This window comes from Phocoena phocoena, chromosome 14 (genome assembly GCF_963924675.1).
Source record: "Phocoena phocoena chromosome 14, mPhoPho1.1, whole genome shotgun sequence".
NCBI lineage: Eukaryota > Metazoa > Chordata > Mammalia > Artiodactyla > Phocoenidae > Phocoena > Phocoena phocoena.
The window spans coordinates 38,939,576-38,960,122 of record NC_089232.1 but is presented as its reverse complement, the minus strand read 5'-3'; the positions used below and the strand labels follow the sequence as shown (position 1 = coordinate 38,960,122).

Here is a 20,547-nt window from a genome sequence, read left to right as displayed (position 1 = left end):
GTGAAATAAGGGTAGTAGCACAGATTTAAGACAGATAAGACTGTCACCTTAACTTTATCTTAAGAATCCCTGAGCCTACGCTCATGGGGACAATCTTCCATTCTTTTCATTATTCCTGTGTTTCCTAACACAATCAGTAACCTCAAGAAAACAATCCTCCAAACCGTAACTAACTTCCCTTAATGAAGGCAATGACAAAAGTGCCAATGACAGTAAATAATGTAATCTAAAGAGGAAATTAGACATTTGTTGGTATAGAGTTATTAGGTGTTATAAAATAGTCAATCATAGATTTTATATCAAATGGGTCTTTAAGAAATGAAACCAGTAAGTACTCTAAAATGACTACTTATTAATTCCATTGTGTTAAGTTACTAATTCAAAATATTCAATTCTATAAAAATCTACAATTAAGCAGAGACTGCCTCTCTATATACAGTCATAGTAATTAAAACTTGTTCTGCATTCTAAAAACAAGACTAAGATTCATATTTCTAGGATTCATCTTATTCAAAGTTCACTGTTCCTGCCAGTAATAAAGTTCTGGTAAACTTCATTTTTGCATGTTTAAGGAAATTTAACATATCCACATACAAGGGAACAATATAAAAAAGTTCAATCTTATTTCATATAAATACTTGGATGTCTTACTACCAACCTGTCCTTCCCTTGAAAATTTAAAGGGTGGTTTGTGTTTAATAACACTTGTTGCAAGCCTTAGGAGTCCTGTAAGCCCATCATCTTCTATATTACCATCCTGATGATCAAGGATCTCCCTGCTACAAAAAAGAATACAAGCAAAACAAGACAGTTCATAAAATTACATTCTTTATCTTTTCTCAGCAATATAACTGTCAATTTCACATCAAATTTTACCTTCGAATACAGTCAGCTAAATGTCGTGCCAAAGCATCCAGGTCGAGGAGTGTTGTCTTAATACAAAGAGAAAATACAAAATTCAAACACAGATTTTTATGTTCACTATTTCAGATACTATTAAAACAAAAAATCCTTTCCTTTTAAGTAACAAGAATTTGGTTCTCCAAATTCATTAACATGCCAATTAAATTATAAATAATATATAACTATTCTTTACTTATACATGATGTCAATAAAATTATACTTATAAACACATCACTGATAGTCCTTCAAAAAAGAATCAATGAAATATTGGTAATAAATTATGAGTCACGGTAATTTAACGAGAAGACACTAGGTTTGACTTATTTTTTCTTTAACAATTTTACTGAGATGTAATTAACAAACCATACAACTCACCAAGTTTTGTTTCTAATACTACTTTTAGAAATAAACTTAAATGCACAGTTCATTTCAGAGAGCTTTAATTCTCATTATAACTGAGCAACAAAATTAAAACAGATTTTATAAAACAGAACTTAATTTAAGAGGATTCCAGGGAATTTCCTGGCGGTCCAGGGGTGGTTAGGATTCCATGCTTTCACCGCCAAGGGTGCAGGCTCAATCCCTGGTGGGGGAACTAACATCCTACAAGCCACATGGTGAGGCCAAAAAAAAAAAAAAGGATTCTCAAAGAAATTCAGATCACTAAGTAGGAAAATTACTTTGACTAGCAAGCAAGAATATTAGATTCATACTTTAAATAGGCAACCAGAGGTTTAAAAAAAAATCAATGTCTATCTGGAATCAACATTTTATGGATAAAGTCAAATACATTAAGACATGTTCGAGGGGGGGAGGGAGGACTGGAATTGGTAGTCAAAAGATATAAGATACATAAGTACTAAGGAGGTAATGCACAACATGATAAACGTAATTAACACTGCTGTATGTTTACATATACATATATATAAAAGTTACTGAGGACTTCCCTGGTGGAACAGTGGTTAAGAATCCACCTGTCAATGCAGGGGACATGGGTTCCCGCCCTGGTCCGGGAAGATCTCACATGCTATGGAGCAACTAAGCCTGTGTGCCACAACTATTGAGCCTGTGCTGTAGAGCCCGCAAACCACAACTACTGAAGCCCGGGAGCCTAGAGCCTGTGCTCCGCAACAAGAGAAGCCACCACAATGAGAAGCCTGCGCACCACAACAAAGAGTAGCCCCAGCTCGCCACAACCAGAGAAAGCTCATGTGCAGCAACGAAGACCCAACGCAGCCAAAACATAAATTAATAAATAAATTAATTAATTAAAAAAAAAGTTGTTGAGAGAGTAAAGTACCCATCACGAGGAAAAAATATTTTTTTTCCGTTTCTTTAATTTTATATCAATATGAGATGATGTTCACTATACTTATTGTGGTAATCATTTTATGATATGTGTAAGTCAAGTCATTATGCTATATACCTTAAACTTACACAGTGCTGTATGCCAATTATAACTCAATAAAACTGGAAGAAAATATGCTCAATATTAATTTTTATAATTATTTCTTAAATGAAAAGTAAAATAAGAATTCAGATGTAAACTGTTCCTTAAAAGTAGGATGTTCAAACACGATAGGATTCTTAAAATATAAAGTGTATATACTGGACTTTGATGGAAATACATGAAAAAAAATGACAGAAAAGGTTTCCTAAATATTTAAATGTATCTTTTTCAAGCATTTCTCATTTTTCTGAGATCAATTAGATGTATTTTAGCTTACTAAATTTATAAAAAGAAAAAATAAAAGTTTTTATGTGGCAAGTTTGTCTCTGAAATAAACTTGTTTTAAGTATTTCTTTGGATAGAAGTATCATTTTAGTCTCATATAAGAAAATTAGTAGATCAGCAAACTGACAGTGTTTCTTTAGCTTAAAGTAATTTCTATTTGAATTGCAACTTTATTTTACATTCTCAGAATCCACTTGCTACTACAGAAAGCTGTATATTTAAAGTCTAAATTTCACATTCCAAATAAGATTTTATATCCACAAATCTTACAAGACACAGGAAACTACTTGTAAGTACCAAATGAAGACATTTCAACTAAGATCAGAGTAAAAAGAAGAAAGAAATTAGAGCAGAACAAAAAGGTACGAACAGAGTAGAAAAATTATGACATTTTCAACTCATTACAGATTGATAAAAATGTCCTTAATGATAACGACCTATAAATTCATGAACATACAAGTGCATAATACATCTCTATTAACAAGTTAATGTGTAACTTTCTGAACATACCTGACTAGCATCCTTTATATGTATGTTGTCAACTAATTTGCACAACAACCAAAAATATTCTTTACATCCAGGTTTTAACATTGGTTCTTCTTCATAATCATCTATCTATTAAAAAAAAATTTTAACTTGTGAAAATAGTTTAAAAGGGGAAAATAACTTAAAATTATAATACATTTTAAAAACTACAAGCTTTATTAAAAAAAAATTAAATCCCTACAAACTAAACAGTTTTCAAAATTTAACCCCCCAAAATGGAGAGAATACTCCTAGTGTCTGTAAAATTAGAACAACTATGTATGTAAGTGAATAATAAGAGAACTTTCAAAAAAACAGTACTCTGAAATTCCTTATAACCTACTTGGAAAAGATATGAATAATGTATAATACTAAATAATGTAGTGCCAACTAAAAATTCAATGAAAATGTGGAAACAAAAGAAACCTACAGAAAATGAGTATATATAAATCTACCCACATACAATGGTCTATTATAGCTTTGAAAGCTGAAAAATAAAGAACACATTACATTTCTTACATAGTCAATGACAGACGGTAAATATGGAGAAGAAAAACGTAAATCCTACAATGCATCATATTTCTGGGATTAGTAAAATTTACTTATTAATGGACCCTGTATTTGTTATGGGGTAGAAGGCTTTTATAAGGCTAGTGTTAGTGTATACATGGGAACAAGGAAGAAAACTGAAAATTCTGAGTATCATAAAGATAAAAATAAAACAACTGTGACTGAATAAGAAGAAAGCTACATTTATGATGTTTCTATCATTCAACTTATTAACACAAGGCTCAGAACCTAGTAAGGACAAATGTTATTTCCAAAACAATATCCATGAGAGATCCCACACAGCTGAACCCAAGAACACAGGATCTATCCCTAGGTGTAACATGGACACAATATGTCACAATGCTGCCACTTTAGGAACTATTACATATAACTACCATCCTCCTGGTGAAAACTACAGATAGTAAACAGGTACTCAAAATTACTTGCAAGGACAATACAACGATAAACTTGGGGCAAATGAAATGGCAGAAATAGAAATTGCTCCTGAACACAGTAAAATCTTTACCCTGATAGGTTTGAGTGCTTGAGCATCTGGAAGAAATTTCAGCAATGTTGAGGCAGCCAGTAGCAGAAAAGAGCGATTGATTGAGTCTCCTCCATCCAGCCCTGACAGAGATAACTTATAAAGACCATTGCAAGATTCATGACGGACTGCAGTCTAAATGAAAAAGTTCCAAAGATAGTCTGAGTTAGTATTAAGAAGTTAATCTTAAGGTTAATATGTTGGCAGAAATAACATGTTAGATGGCTTCTTTAGTAACATGTTTTAAAACACAATGTCCTGATCACATACTCATGCATCTAAATAATACATGATCAAATGAAGTACCCCAAAGTATACGGTAATATGTAAAAACATTTCAGAAATTCCCAATATGGTCATAAAAGCAAACCAAGTAAATACAAGAACAGACAAATACAAAAAGGATTGAGAAAAGGATAATAATTTATTTACACGATTAATTAACAGGAAAAATATTGGGTTGGCCAAAAAGTTCGTCTGAGTTTTTCTGTAAGATGCTATGGAAAAACCTGAACAAACTTTTTGGCTAACCCAGTATTTTCAGAACTAGAAGCAACTTGGAAAGTACTTAACCCAAAACATTTTACAGATTTTAGAATCTTGTCCAAGTGTCACAACAGTTACCTGGGACAGAGCCAGAACAAGAATACATATGCATTCAATACAAAGCTAATAATATTAGAAAATGTTCTCTAAAAAAGACATGAATATCGTGGCTAAGTGTATTAGTGTGTTTATACTATTTCATTCAGGAATATGGTGAGTAACATCAAGATACGATTGGTGAAAATTATGTTGACTTCAGTGTCAACACTGAAATCAAAAGGAAATATATTGTCTCTCTTGCATCTAAGGATACACTCAAATAGAAAAAGTAAAAGAAACTTCTCTAAAATGTAAATTACAAAAATAATGATAATAATAATAAATAAATAATTGCTGAAATCCTTCTCAACCCTGAGGAAAAAAAACAATTAAAAAAACCCAAAACAAAAGAATCACTGTTAACAAATATTGCAGAAAAAGACAAATATGAATGCCACAAAATATTTAATGTTCACACTTAAGTGTACATAGCTCAAAACACTCTAGATCTTAAAGGATTATTAAGTACCTTCCAGGCAACAGGATATATTTATGGAATCATGTTCATTTGTTTCCATTAGCTCTTTTTATCATCGACGCTAATAAGAAAAAATATGAAGAGTAGTACTAATCTTCAACCTTTAGCTTACCTCAGGAATAAGGAGAGTCAATTTTTTTAGCCAGTCTTGTAAATGATCACTGTCAGCAAGGCTAGATTTCACTAAAGAACAGCAATGAGCCCAACTCACCAAGAGCCACATTGAATAATGTGAAACTACAGAAAAATTGGAAAAAAAAATTACTATAAAGGCTTGTGCATGATGAAAACAAAATGTTCATTATTAAAGATATTATATATAGATATAACCAGTCATCCAAATCTTTATTAAAAATTAACTTTGTGGAACCCTTACCTTCATGTCTAGACCTGTGATCAGACTGAGCTTTCAAAACTCTGCAAAGTAAAAACACACCACCAGCAGTAATTAAATTCAGCAACGAACTAAAAATAACTCAATTTCTTACTACATATCCTTTAACTTTCCCTGCCCCCCAAAAGATTAGATTTTATGAAAGCTGCTAATTTATTTTCCTATGGTCTTCATTTTTAATTTAAAGAATCACTGGCAAAATCTTATTATAGCAAACATTAAATGAGTGTTTCAATTTAATAAACAAAATGTGAGTGAATCCCATATTGACTTAAGTGAACTCTCAAAAAGTGCTTAAAGATTTGGTTTCTAAAGTGACATGGCTTACAAAGAGAAAGGTTATAATGGTTTAGAGTCTAAACTTCAGACTCCTAAAAAAAAAAACACCCTTATGCAGTAGTCCTTGGCCTCCTGGAGTTTACAGCCTATCAGGGGAGATAAGATGAATATAAAACAAAAAAGTTAGGACATAAATATATTCTAGGAGCTAGCTGAGTAAAACAGTCAGTACGTACTATTAGAAATGTGAGTTTAATCTTAATCTGTGGCATATGAAATATTCTTTCTGGCTCTAAATGTTACAGTGTCTGAAACGACATTATATTCTACTCTAATAGAAAGATACGACTCACAAAAGAAAAAAAAAACATACAATGACATAAAATGCCCTTCCTTTTGTATTGTTAATGTCAATTTTCATCAGGAATGGTTAAAAGCAAATTATTGAAAAGTAGAGAAAAATAACTAATTTAATTATATATTACTTCACCTCTATTTTTTCCCCTTGATACTTGTAGTAATTTCAATGGAAAATGTATTACCTCAATTTAAAGAAAACTAAACATTAAAAACTTTCATTTTAATAAAACCAGCATATAGGGATTTAGTATTCACCTTACAAATAAACTGTTTTTAAAAAAAAAGCACTGATCTCTAGATACCTACTTTGTTATAATTAACAAAACACCTATGAAAATCTGAAAGAGCAAGACTCATCCATATTATTGATTTAAAGTAAAAGGTACTAAAAAGTTAACACTTATAAATCTAATATTTGGCCATATTTCATGTTTAACTTTTATCATATTGGTTTCATATATTTAACTTTACCAAGAGCAACCTCCCAATCTACCTTTTAAATATGTAGCATTAGAAGATTTTGATAACAGGCAAAAAGTTCATTTTAGCTATCTTAATTGATACAAACCTCCCAGGACCATATAAACTGAAGGTGGAGGCTTATGAAAAGACAATGGTGCAGGAACAGGAGTCAAAAAAACACAAAGATTGGAGGTGGGGGGTCGGGGGCCCTCACATTACAAAGACTGTAATGAGATCTTTAAGAATGGAACTGGTAGAATAGAAATAAGAACTGTCGCAGTGAACCAGCTTGAACAGCAGCAGCTGGTATCAAACTCGCATATTTTTCATTGTGTGAGGTTAAGAGTCAAGTGAACATTTCTTAATTCTAAAGAAATAAAAGCAGACCAGAGCAGTCACTGAACTGCCTTGTTAATCAATATATTGTGGCGTGTGGGATAGTGAGGTATATAGAATGTGTGTTAGAACGGGGGTCCCAACCCCCGGTCCACGGACCCATACCAGTCCACATCCTGTTAGGAACTGGGCCGCACAGCAGGAGGTGAACAGAGAGCGAACAAAGCTTCATGTGGGGCTCCCCACTGCTCACATTACCGCCTGAACCACCACCCCCCACACACCGGTCTGTAGAAAAATTGTCTTCCATGAAAACGGTCCCTGGTGCCAAAAAGGTTGGGGACTGCTGTGTTAGAGGACAAGGAGGAAGAGTTAAGAATTATTTAACTGGAGAGTCACTGTTACTTGGCGTATAAAATGTATTTTATCATACAAACCAAGGTCATGTTATAGCACTTTCTTTGTTTCCCCACATTATCCATTCATAAGTTTTATAAATAATGAGGTAAGGTGCCTGGCACTGATAATATAATGGTGAGCAAAATCAGATATAGTTCGTATAGAACTATACGTCCAGTGGGGTAGAGCACATGTTGATCGAGTTATGAATGTGAATCAACTGAGACAGACACTAAAGAAAGATACATTAAACAAGAAATAATCTTAAAATAATCATGCTACTTATATGCAACCATTGCTTATGAAGGTGACTTTTAAAAGCATCTAAAAACAGATAACTGTTAGCCATAAATAACGTTAAGCACTTTGAAATGTGTTTATATTAGCTTTGTAAATCAGTTAACAATGGCAAACTTCAGCCCAAAATAAACACCTACAGAATACAGGACTTGGAAATTAATTCTACACACTTTAACATAATTTATGTGATTATTTGAGGCATACACAGTCAGGTCCTCATGTATGAGCAACTATCATTTATACATTATTAAAATTTTGACCATTTAAAAAAAAAGTCTCCAATGTAGCCCAAATAAATGAAATCATATTACACGTTTAAACTATATTCTTATACACATATTTCCAGCTTTATCTATTGAGGGCCTAGAAGCAAGGAAACTCTAGGAGCAATGATACTATATTTTGCAGGTTCCCCACCAAAAGGAACTAGGGTTTCTTAAAGAAATGCTGATTCAACAACTAAGGCAGGGGAAACTGGAAGCCCGGAAGATCTTAAAATGACGAGGGGGCGGGGGGCGGGGGGGAGTACTCTTCCCCTCCACCCAAATAATGGGGACATAGCCAAAGGACACATGAACAAACTTGAAGATGTCAACTAAGGTATAATTTGAGCAAAGTGAATAGTAACAGTAATGAATTACATTGAATGAAAAACATCTAAATTGATACTAACTAAATAAAATGAAGAGAAAGCTCTTCGTCACGACAGAATGTCAACTAATAAACATAAAATGAATGGTAAGAGTTAGAAAATCACTAGTTTCCAAACATTATACTAATATTTAATTCAGGCAAGAATCATCACTGAATGCTAAAAGTAAATGAATAAGTTTTATGAGAAGCAGGAAATTTAAACAGTTGCAAATTATCTTCCCATAGGTTACTTTTAATTAGAAAAATCAGAAACTTCATTGTAGAGAAACCTGGAGGAAACCAGATTAACTGATCAAAATTAATATCGCTAATAATAGGACAAACTGATATCACTGGGATGTACTGGGAAAGATACGTTACTAATGGAGTATTCCTGCTAAAATGTATAGTCTGAATCTGATTGTGAGGAACAATCAGGAAAACCTAAAATAAAAGGCTTTATAGAAGAATTGGCTTGTGATACTCAGAAATGTCTGTATCATGAAAGAAAGGCTAAGAAAGTATCCCCAATTAAAGGAAATGGAAGAAATATGACTATCAAATGCAGTACGTGATCCTAGACGAGGAAAAAAATTGCTATAAAAATATTAATGGGACAATTTGAGTATGGACTATATGTTAGATAATATTATATCAATGTTAAGTTTTCTAAATTTGAGTATCTTACTATAGTTGTTAGGAAGTTGTCCTTGGACTTAGGAGATACACATCAAACTATTTATCAGTAAGTGATCATAATGTCTGAACTCTTACAAGATTCAGGATATGTAAATAAACGTGTGCTTGGGGACACCCACAGAAAATGCGTGCTCATGATCATTCGATAAAAACTGGCAAAATGTTGATAACAATATGCAAATCCACATGAATGATATGAGAGTTCACTAAAACACCCTAACAATTTTTCTGTTAGGTTTCAAATTTTTTTCAAATTAAAAATTTAAAACACTGTATTCTTACTCTAAATACATACAATCATAAATTATGTAAAAACTTCATACCTAGGAGCCAGATTATCATACGTATAAGCAACAGACATAAGTCGCTGAATCAAACTGGTTCCTTGGACAAGAACAAGAAATACCTTTAAAATAAAAACATTAAAAAAAATCTATAAATACACTATAACACAGAACTGCGTTTTAAACCAGACTCCAAATTACTTTGATTTTATTTATAAAAGGATAGGAATATTCTAAAAATGGTTATTGGAAAATATTGTAAAAATATTAAATATTAGAAAACCAGACTTTTATAGAGAAACCTCAGAATAGCAACTTTAAAAAGAAAATATTAAAAATTTAGAAATACACAGGCAAATCCTTTCTATTTGAGCCACAGATTATCTGCATGTCACCCAATAGAGTAAAAATATTATGTATTACACAAGTCAGTGGTTTTTTTGGGTGGTAGGTGAAGTAACCTTTTTCAGTTTTGAAATAAGAAAAAAAATGCCAAGCAGTGGCAGATTCCTCAACCACTCTGAAATAAACATAGAAAAGCAATATAATATACCACAGATACCAAACATGGATTCCAGATTAAAAACCTTGAGGTTCAACATTTAGTTTGCTAACTTTCAAGCTGTATGACTCTAATAAATACTGAATTTCTAGGTTCTAGTTCTTCATCTATATAGTGGATAAAAATATTTGCTAACTTAATAAAGAACTACTGAATCCCTTCTGCAGGTCAGAACCCATTCTGGGCACTAATTTTATAAAAGCACTGTTCCCATCCTGGGGAAGTTAGCCCAGTGCAGCAGAAAACATCAAAAGCACTGTAACACAATTATATGCAATGTGCCAAATGAGCAACAGAAGGAAGCAGCAACTAAACCTGTGCCTGGCAAAATAAGAAGAGTTTTAAGAAAAGCTATATTTAGGCTGGAATTGGAAGTTCAATTTGGATCCTGAACCTTCTAAAAGGCTATTAAAGGAGAACAAACGAAATAATGAATGATAGTAAATTATTAAAAGAATTAGTGTTCTTCCTTACTAGTGCATGACTTTGTCTCCAGAATTAGGGTAACAAAAATTTCCCCCCAAATAGCTTAGATATACCTTCTAAGCTCTAATTAAATATTATGATAAACAAAGGAAAAATATATATACTGTATGCTCTTTTTCTAAACTATAAAAATGTAACATTGGCATACGCATAAGAAAAAATATGCACATAAAAAGATTAACACATAGAGCTATTAATGGTAGTGACCTATATGACTTTGGGAAAGGTTCACTTGTATTTTCTTTTTTTTTTTTTTTTTTTTGGCCACGCCACAGCTTGCGAGACCTTAGCTCCCTGACCAGGGATCGAACCTGGGCCCTCGGCAATGAAAGCGCAGAGTCCTGACCACTGGACTGCCAAAGAATTCCCTCACTTGTACATTCTAAATTGTTTTCAGTAATTATGTACTTGCATAAATTTGTTAAAAAAAAAACTAGCCAATTATTTTAAAATGCCATATATGAGTATGTGTATTTTATTTCTCTATCAGTAACAACTCATTACTGTGGTGTTTCTGGAGCGGGTATGAGGTAAGCTGCTGTCCTCAAATGGTTACAAAATGAAGAAGCGATTAAGTAAAAACTCATCTTCATCTCTCCCCAGTTCCCAGTTCACTAACAGAGACACTGGAAGGGCAAATATATGATCACATGAATAACAGAATCCACAGCCAAAAAGAATTTTAATTTTATTGCTGGATGCATTGGTTATTGTGCCATTTTTGTTTGGCTCTAAACCTACCATACTATGTATTGATACTTGCTCTGTGACACTAGGGCTGGTACATTATAAACTAAATTTCTCCTCTGCCAGCTGGCTTTCTATTGGGTCTGTCAACGTGGGATACTAGAGAGATTACTTCCTTGCATTTTCTTTCTTTTTTTTTTTTGTTTGTTTTGGCCGCACCATGCGGCTCGTGGGATCTTAGTCCCTGACCAGGGATTGAACCCAGGCCCTTGGCAGTGAAAGCGTGGAGCCCTAACCACTTGACAGCCAGGGAATTTCCCCTGCTTTTTCTGTTAACATTGTTCCATAAGTATTTTAACCAGAAGAGGCAAATGATTTCAGAAGCAGTAACAGAACCACTTCCTCGGAGGCCTAAACTCCAGTTCAACAGGATCCCTCCTATAAGCTTCTCATTCCTGATAACCACAACCTTTTACATAACCACAACCTTTTACATATATTCCTCAAACCCTAGGGGTGGTGAATGGCTACTTGCCCACATTACCTCAACATTCCATTTTTCATTTTTAGCCCTCCAACACAGATGTGTAAAACCAGTTCTCAATTTTAAATTTACTCTGTTGAAATACCTAGTGTGGTTTGTTTTCCTGAATGGACCCTGATACACTCAGTATAAAAATTACTGAGACCAACTAATGAATTCAATCCTACAGTTAGATAACATTAAAATGGCACAAAATTAATGCACTCCTGCATTTTGGATGATGAACTGAAAAGTATTACTGCTTCGTAATTTCTACTGCTTTAAAATGAAGGCATTGCTTCTGCTGTTAGGTCATACTGTGGTAATCTAGGATAGCATCTCATAGACATTATTCATTTTGTAAAAACAAAAATATACAAGCTCTCTTAGAAGACAAATAAAATTTATTACTACATGGTGACTTTTGTACTTTACCTCTGTTAATCTTGGTATATGAAGACCCTTGGCATGATCACCAGCAGCCTTTCTCGATTTCCCAGGCCATGTTCTTTTCCTATGGCTTTCTGCTATACCAGCCCAGGCAAAGACATCATGATAAGCTAAATCCAAATCGGATGGATCTACTGCAAACTGGCATATTAACTTCAGCAAGCAAGCAAGACAGTCTAGCTGCCACTGTGAATAAGAAGAAAATATCATTTTTGCATTTCTATCATGAAAGAATCATACAAATATATGTAATAGAGATATACAGGATTTAAAAAATATTGCTCGCAATGTACTACAATTTTTAAAATTATTAAAATAATAATAAAGATATTTACCTACAAAATCAGCATTGAGAGCAAAAATACTGGAAGCTGTCTCTCCACCTAAGTGGCATATACTCTGCTATTTGGGAGTGAAAGCAATTCTCAATAATTCTAGAAAATTATTCAACTGAAAAATCTGCACTGTATATATGTATATTTAAAATAAAACAAGCATTTCATCAGTAAAATACTGTTTAGTATGAAAAGTAAAATTTCTGATTTAAAGCTCTACTTTAAAATTTTTTAAATAAAGCAATTCCTTCAAATAAATTAATAAGAATATCACCTATGTATGAGAGCTTCAGAGCTTTCCCTTCAATGGTCCTTGTTCTCCTCTTTTCCTAATACCACTACTAAGTGTTATAACTATACCAATATGCCAAGAAACATAGCAATACTATATAATTGATTTTCAAGAAAAGTACCAGGAAATTTCAGTGAGAAAAAAAGTCTTTTCAACAAACAGTGCTAGAAAAATTGGAGAGCCATATGGAAAAAATAAAATAAAACCTCAACCTCACTCTACATATACAAAAGTTAACTCAAAATATAACACAGACCTAAATGTAAAAGATAACTATAAAACTTACAGAAGAACACACAGGAGAAAATCTCTGTGACCTTGGAAAAATGATTTCTTAGCTAGGATATAAATTTTGTTAAAATTTAAAACTTCTCTGCTTAAAAGATACTGTAAATATAAAGAAAAAGCAAGCTACACATTGAATGCAAATATTCCTAATACATATACCTGACCAAAAAACTTGTCCAACTGATTAAGGAAAAAAAGTCTTATAGTTCTTTACAAAGAAAAAAAAAAAACAGGGGGCTTCCCTGGTGGCAGAGTGGTTAAGAATCCACCTGCCATTGCAGGGGACACGGGTTCCATCCCTGGTCCGGGAAGATCCCACATGCCACAGAGCAACTAAGCCCGTGTGCCACAACTACTGAGCCTGCGTGCACAACTACTGAAGCCCACGCGCCTAGAGCCTGGGCTCCACAACAAGAGAAGCCACCACAATGAGAAGCCCGTGCGAACAGTAGACCCTGCTTGCCGCAACTAGAGAAAGCCCACACACAGCAACGAAGACCCAACACAGCCAAAAATAAAATAAATGAAAAGAAAAAAATGCAAAGAAACGAAAGCAAACAAATCAAAACAAAAACCCCCAGGATATAAAGACACTTCACAAAAGAAGATAAAAAACATGGTCAATATGAAACTTATGGAATATAATGAAAGCAATGCTAATGGGGAAATTTATAAATGTAAATGTTTACATTAAAAAAAAAGAAAAATTCTTATCAACAATCTAACTTTACAGCTTAATGAACTAGAAAAAGAAGACAAACTAAACCTGAAGCTATTAGTAGAAAGAAGGAAATAAGGGTAAACATCAGAGCAGAGGTAAACAAAACAGGGAATAGAAAAACCTAGAGAAAAATCAGTGAAAATCAAAGTTGGTTATTCAAAAAGAACGAAATTGACAAACTTTTAGCTAGAAGGACTAACAAAAAATAAAAGTCAAATTACTAAAATCAAAGTAGGAACATTTCAACTAATTCTAGAGATAAAAAGGATTGTAAGAGAGTACTATGAACAACTGTTGTATGCCCCAAAACTGGATATCTTACATGAAATGAACAAATTCCTAGAAACACAAAACTTACCAGGACTCAATCACAAAGAAATAGAAAATCTGAACAGACTTATAATTAGTGAGGAGATTGAATCAGTTATCAAAAATCTCCCATAAAAGAAAAGTTCTGGACCTGACAGCTTCACTAGTAAATTCTAACAAACGTTTAAAGAAGAACTAACACCAACGATCCTCAAACTCTTCCAAAACCCTGAAGAGGGAACTTCCCAACTCATTCGATGAAGTGAGCATTAACCCTGATACCAAAGCCAGACAAAAGACACTGTCCTCATCAAAATATTAGCAAACAGAATTCAGCAACATATTAAAAGGATTATACACCATGACCAAGTGGGATTTATTGTTAGAATGCAAGGATGGTTCCACATAGCAATGATCAATGTAAATACTCCAGATTAACAAAATGAAGGAAAAGACTACATCATCTCAATTAATGCAGAAAAAGCATCTGACAAAATTCAACACACTTTCATGATAAAAATACTCAACAAAATAGGAACAGAAGGAAACTACCACAGCATAATAAAAGCCATATATGAAAAATCCATAGTGAAAATCATACTCAATGGTGAAAGACTGAAAGCTTTTCCTCTAAGATCAGGAACAAGGCAAGGACACCTGCTTTCACCACTTCTATTCAACAAAGTAATGGAGGCTTTGGCCTGAGCAATACACCAGAAAAATAAAAGGCATCAAAATTGGAAAGAAAGAAGTAAATTTATCTGTTTTTGATGTAGAAAACCGTAAAGACTCCATATAAAGGCTCTTAAAACTAGTAAATAATTTCAGCAAAGTAGAAGGATATAAAGTCAACATACAGAATTCAGTTGCATTCCTATACGTGAACAATGAACAATATGAAAGGGAAATTAAAAAAACAATTCCATTTACAATAGCATCAAAAAGAATAAAATACTTAGGAATGAACTTAACCAAGGAGCTTAAAGACTTCTACAATGAAAGCTACAAAAAACTGCTCCAAGAAATTAAAGACAAATAAATGGAAACACATCCCGTGTTCACGGACTGGAAGACTTATTAAAATATCAATACTACCCAAAGTGACCTACAGATTCAATGCAATCCCTAACAAAATCCTAATGATGTTTTTTGCAGAAACAGAAAAATCCATTCTAAAATTCACAAGGAATCTCAAGGGGCTCCAAATAGACAAACAATCTTACAAGAAAAGAACAAAACTGGAAGACTCACATTTTCTGATTTCAAAACTTACTACAAAGCTACAGTAATCAATACAGTGTAGTACTGGCATAAAGATAGACAAAAAAATAAAAGGAATGGAATAGAGAGCCTGAAAATAAACCCTCACGAAAATGTTCAAACGATTTTTGAAAAGAGTACCAAGACCATTCACTGTGGGGAAAAGGAGTCTTTTCAAGAAAATATGCTGGGAAACCTGGATCTCCACATGCAAAAGAATGAAGTTGAACCCTTACCTAACACCATATACAACAATTAACTCAAAATGAATCAAGGATCTAAATATAAGACCTAAAACAATAAGTCTCTTGGAAGAAAACACAGAACAAAAGTGCCATGACACTGTATTTGGCAATGATTTCTTGGATAGTACACCAAAGACTTAGGTAACAAAAGAAAAAATGGACAAATTGGACTTCATGAAAATCTTGAAATTTTGTTCATCATGTAAGAGTATCCACAGTACCCTATAATATATTGAGAGATACATTATAAATATGGGATCTCAGTTGACTTGAAAGCTATCTGTGTTGCCAGGCTACAATGTGTCCCATGTAGCAGTCAATTTTTCTTAATACTTCATAAAAGTGTCCACAATTTTAAAGGAAACAAAGAGAAAAAATCTTTAGCATATGATTACCTGTAAACTTTATTCAAAGCTAAACTTAGAGCAGTTTATAAACAAAAGTCCTATAAACGACACACAACTAACTACTCATTAAAGATTTTAAATTCTCCCACTTTGCCAAAGAACTAAAAGGCACCTTATAATTCTGAGATCACTGAGACAACAAAGACACAACAATAAAACACAACAGACATTTCAGTTCTAAGAGACAGAAAACAATTACTGTAGTAGAGGTATCTATTCTAAAAAGGAAAATATCTGTAGCAAAATATATAAAATAAAAATGGCAAAAAGTATTGAAAGCAATGATAAGATTAACAAAATCTTGGGCTTCCCTGGTGGCGCAGTGGTTGAGAGTCCGCCGGGCGATGCAGGGGACGCGGGTTCGTGCCCCGGTCCGGGAGGATCCCACGTGCCGCGGAGCGGCTGGGCCCGTGAGCCATGGCCGCTGAGCCTGCGCGTCCGGAGCCTGTGCTCCGCAACGAGAGGCCACAACAGTGAGAGGCCCACGTACAGCAAAAAAAAAAAAAAAAAAAAAAAACAAAATCTTGGTAGATAGTAATATGCTTAAATGTATTTTCTTTCATTAATATCTTGGATGTACCAGCATTTGACAGTAAATCAAGAATATCTGACTCCTAGGTTCTAAAATAATTCTAAAAAGTACTAAGAAATTAAAATTTAAATGCAATGTTTGATAATGCTATTCTGCTTTGCTGGAGGTCAGGAAATGAGCATCCTTTCCATTTAATACAAAACTGGATTACACAGTTTGGTCCAGCATTATGAATTTTTAAATATTCCATAATTTTATTTTCCTAACATTATAGGACAGTGCTTTGTCAAGTTAACAGTGATAAAGTACCATTTTCTAAAACTTCCATTTTGTTAAGGATCAAAACTTTTGTAAAATACTATTAAAAAAAACACTGCGGCAATGTCCACTTGCTATAAAAATTTCTAAAGGCTTATTTACTGTCAAGTCCTGTACCTTTTTCATTGCCGACTAGTCACAAATGGTCTGGAAATACATTTTTCAGTAGTGTTGCTTAAAGGAAGAAATGGTCAAAACAAAATGAAACAAAGAAGAAGGATGTTTTCAAAAAAATGAAGACATAAAACCAAGTTTTTCTTATAAAGCATCCAAATTTTAAGACTATATAAATATTAATATATAGTTTACCAAACTAATGGAAAAATGTTCATGAATTACCTATAGTTCAGAGTCATTAATATTATCACTTAAATTTTTTTAACTGAGTTGACATGGAGAACTCTTATTGCATAATTAGTTTATCAGATTCCTTATTTTTTTCTTAAATTTATTTCTACTGTACTCCACACTTTCCTTTACTACAATAAAGTTTGCAGCAAACGTTACACTTGCCAATGGTTCATGGAAGTGACTCACTGGGGCAACTACTGTAACTTGTTGAAAATGTGAATTTTCACTTACCACAGTCCAGGATTCCTGCTCTTTTGGCTCTAGAATTCCAGAATTAAAAATTTCTAATAACTGTTGAAGCCCTCCAGCAGCAACAAACTGTAAGCAATTGTGAGAGTAATGGTAAGAGGAAAGAGCTACATAATGTAGTAAAGATCTGCTTTTTGATTCAGTAACTGGGTGTCTGTGTATGTCTAAGTAAAATATTATATATCTTTCATATAAGAAATTATTCTTTGATTAAATAACCAATATAACGTCTATACAATAAAGTAACAGCAAACAACTAATTTTCAAGATTTTTTTTTAAAGATTCTTATAAAAATCTATATACATATCTTTGTATTCCATTAACCATTTAATCCCAGGCACTGGGATGTCCTAACACAGTATTCCAATGAAGGAGAAAAAATAATAAGTGCTAAAAATAGGAGCACCAAAGCATTAAATAATCTCAGTTTATTTATTACTGTGATTAGAGTAATACATAATTTTTAAACTATGCTTTATTTAAATGGTAAGTTAGTTTAAAACAATAATTATGGTAACTTCTTCTGGAAAATTAGAGATGAATTATTTTTACCAATACACTGCAAAACATATATGATCAAACCTTGCAACTCCAGGAATTTTTACTATTTTCCACTTGATCCTCACTTGAATCATCTGAATCTGGATAAAGATCACTATAACTTCCCTGTGGGAATGGCAAAAATAAATAAATAAATAAGGAAGGGTGGCAGGAGAATTAAAAGATAACGTACTCTGGAATTTTGCTCCAAAGAGAAAACAAATGTTTAATGATAATAATGGAAAAGCAATTACCGTTGACTCTCTTCTTATTCTTCTGTTAGGTTTTCCCAGTGCTTCAATAATTTCCAGGGCATATAATAGCTTGTGAGCACTCTTAATTTTGAGCAGTTCTTTCCAATTAAGTCCATCATTACACTTAAATTAAAAATAGAAACACAGGTTTCTCCAACCAACTTACCAAGAGACCCCCCCCAAAAAAAAACTAAAGAAAATGACACTATATAAAAACTCAAATATTACATATATATTGAAATATGTTCAAACAAGCGAAGACCAATTATATAATTGGTACTAATCATATGCTTAAAACACCAATTATTCATTAAATTTTGTTAAAATTAATACACAACAGCAGCATAGGAAGAAACTGTATGTTAACCTCCACAACAGTTGAGGTAATTTGCCATCTTCCCAATGAAAAACACATTGCAGCATAACTGAATGTGTGAACCTTTAAGGATACAGAAGCAGTACAGTGTGTATTTAATATTTACGTGACACCTACTCATTTAAAAAGTCATATACAAATACATAAACTTTAAAATATTGTTCTTTTCTACTCGCAATTTATAAAGTGTTATTCACATTTCATGTGCATCCTTTGACAACGATATTATTATTAGAGCTACAATGAGTCATCCACCATTTTCTAGACCCATCTTCTTCACTTCCAAGTCATTTGAAATACAAGACCCTGAGAAATCACATAACAACGTCCCAAATCATAGATAACATTAGCATAACATTAAGACATTGTTTTTCCATTAGCCCTACAGGTGTTCTGTTGGTATCCCCACTAAGTAACTCATTATATAGCTTTTAAAAATAATCTTTAATTTTAACAGACATCTTTACAGAGCTATATAACACTTAATACATGTGAGGTCATGCCGCTGGGAATATTAATATATATTAAATTTCTTTGACTCCTTTTTTCTCTATTTCTACCAGTTGACTTGTATAAGCAGCCAAAACAAGCCCTGAAGCAATGTCATTAAATCACAAGGTATTTTCTCTAAACGTTACTTTTTGTTGTCAAAAACAAAGCAATATTCAGAACACTAAGTAATATGAAAAAACACTAATATAAAGGCAAATTCACTGTTTTCTAAAGATAATTTTAGAGAAAATCCTTGCCTTGTATTTAGCCCATATTATTCAATCTCATTAATAATTAAATATATGAACATTAAAATGAACTGGCACTTTTTACCTATTAAATGGGAAAATTTTACTGAGGTTACCAGTCAACAAGCACTCTCATACACTACCAGTAGGAATGTAAACTGGTACCATCCTCCAGGGAAGTAAAAATATTTTGTGGACTTACCTGTTCATCTGAGATATTCTGGAATGCCATCAACATGTTAGGACATGTAGGAAGAAGCATCAGTAGCTCCCATACACGCCTAGAGAGGTTTTCTGCATGAAGATGAAGTTCTTCACATCTTAAGCTCTATACAAATGAGAGGAACTGCTTATCAAGACAGATCAGTTTTTTGAAACATCTAAACTTAAGTTTGATCTGCATAAAATCACTAATTATCATATTTGATAATATTTTTAAATCTTACTTTAAAGTGAGAATAAAGCATTTGTTACACAGTAAATAAATTTATTCAATAAATTAAGTTATGTCAAAGTAGTGGGTTTTCAACTTGTTAGTGAACACTTTTCTGGGAAAAAGTGATCTGCAAGTCTGGCCACTTTCCTCAGAAAAACTTTTCAAACAAAAGTGAAAATGTCTGTTTTATAAAGCCATCAAGTAAATTTCAATAAGACTATCATCTATTTCTTCCCTGCAGGTCACTATTCTAAGAATGACAAAGACCTGGAAAATTAAATCCCTGACCTTACATTTGGGAAAAGAGTACACCTGTTTCTCTTATTTCGCTAATCCATGCCTTCCTTATATTCCAGTCTCAGACAAGCAGAGATTAAGAGAAAAGCAAACAATTTTAAAGAACCTACTTTTTTCCATTATCGTTTGTTAAATTTGAACTCTCTAAGGTACTGAGATAACAGTAAGCTAAATAATATTACAGAAGGTATGTAAGAAATAGGCAAGTTTCTTTCTTTTTTTTTTTTTAATTAAAGCACAACCCCAAGAGGTGAACAAGCAGCAAAAGCTAAAGCAGCAAAAGTTTTGGAATGTTCCAAAGTATGAATTTGTATAGTATTATTCTACTACTAGCTGTTGTCATAATGATTCTGAGATATTATA

General features: G+C 33.0%; 1 protein-coding gene across 1 annotated transcript in view; it reads right to left on the bottom strand.

The window, feature by feature from the left end:
* USP34 (ubiquitin specific peptidase 34) overlaps positions 1–20,547 on the bottom strand; it is a 184,399-nt gene that overhangs the window by 64,650 nt on the left and 99,202 nt on the right. The window contains 12 exon segments of the mRNA XM_065891660.1: positions 659–779; positions 877–932; positions 3,149–3,253; positions 4,239–4,391; positions 5,492–5,616; positions 5,756–5,796; positions 9,565–9,647; positions 12,219–12,419; positions 17,523–17,609; positions 18,124–18,207; positions 18,336–18,458; positions 19,654–19,779. Coding sequence (XP_065747732.1) covers positions 659–779; positions 877–932; positions 3,149–3,253; positions 4,239–4,391; positions 5,492–5,616; positions 5,756–5,796; positions 9,565–9,647; positions 12,219–12,419; positions 17,523–17,609; positions 18,124–18,207; positions 18,336–18,458; positions 19,654–19,779 — 1,305 coding nt within the window.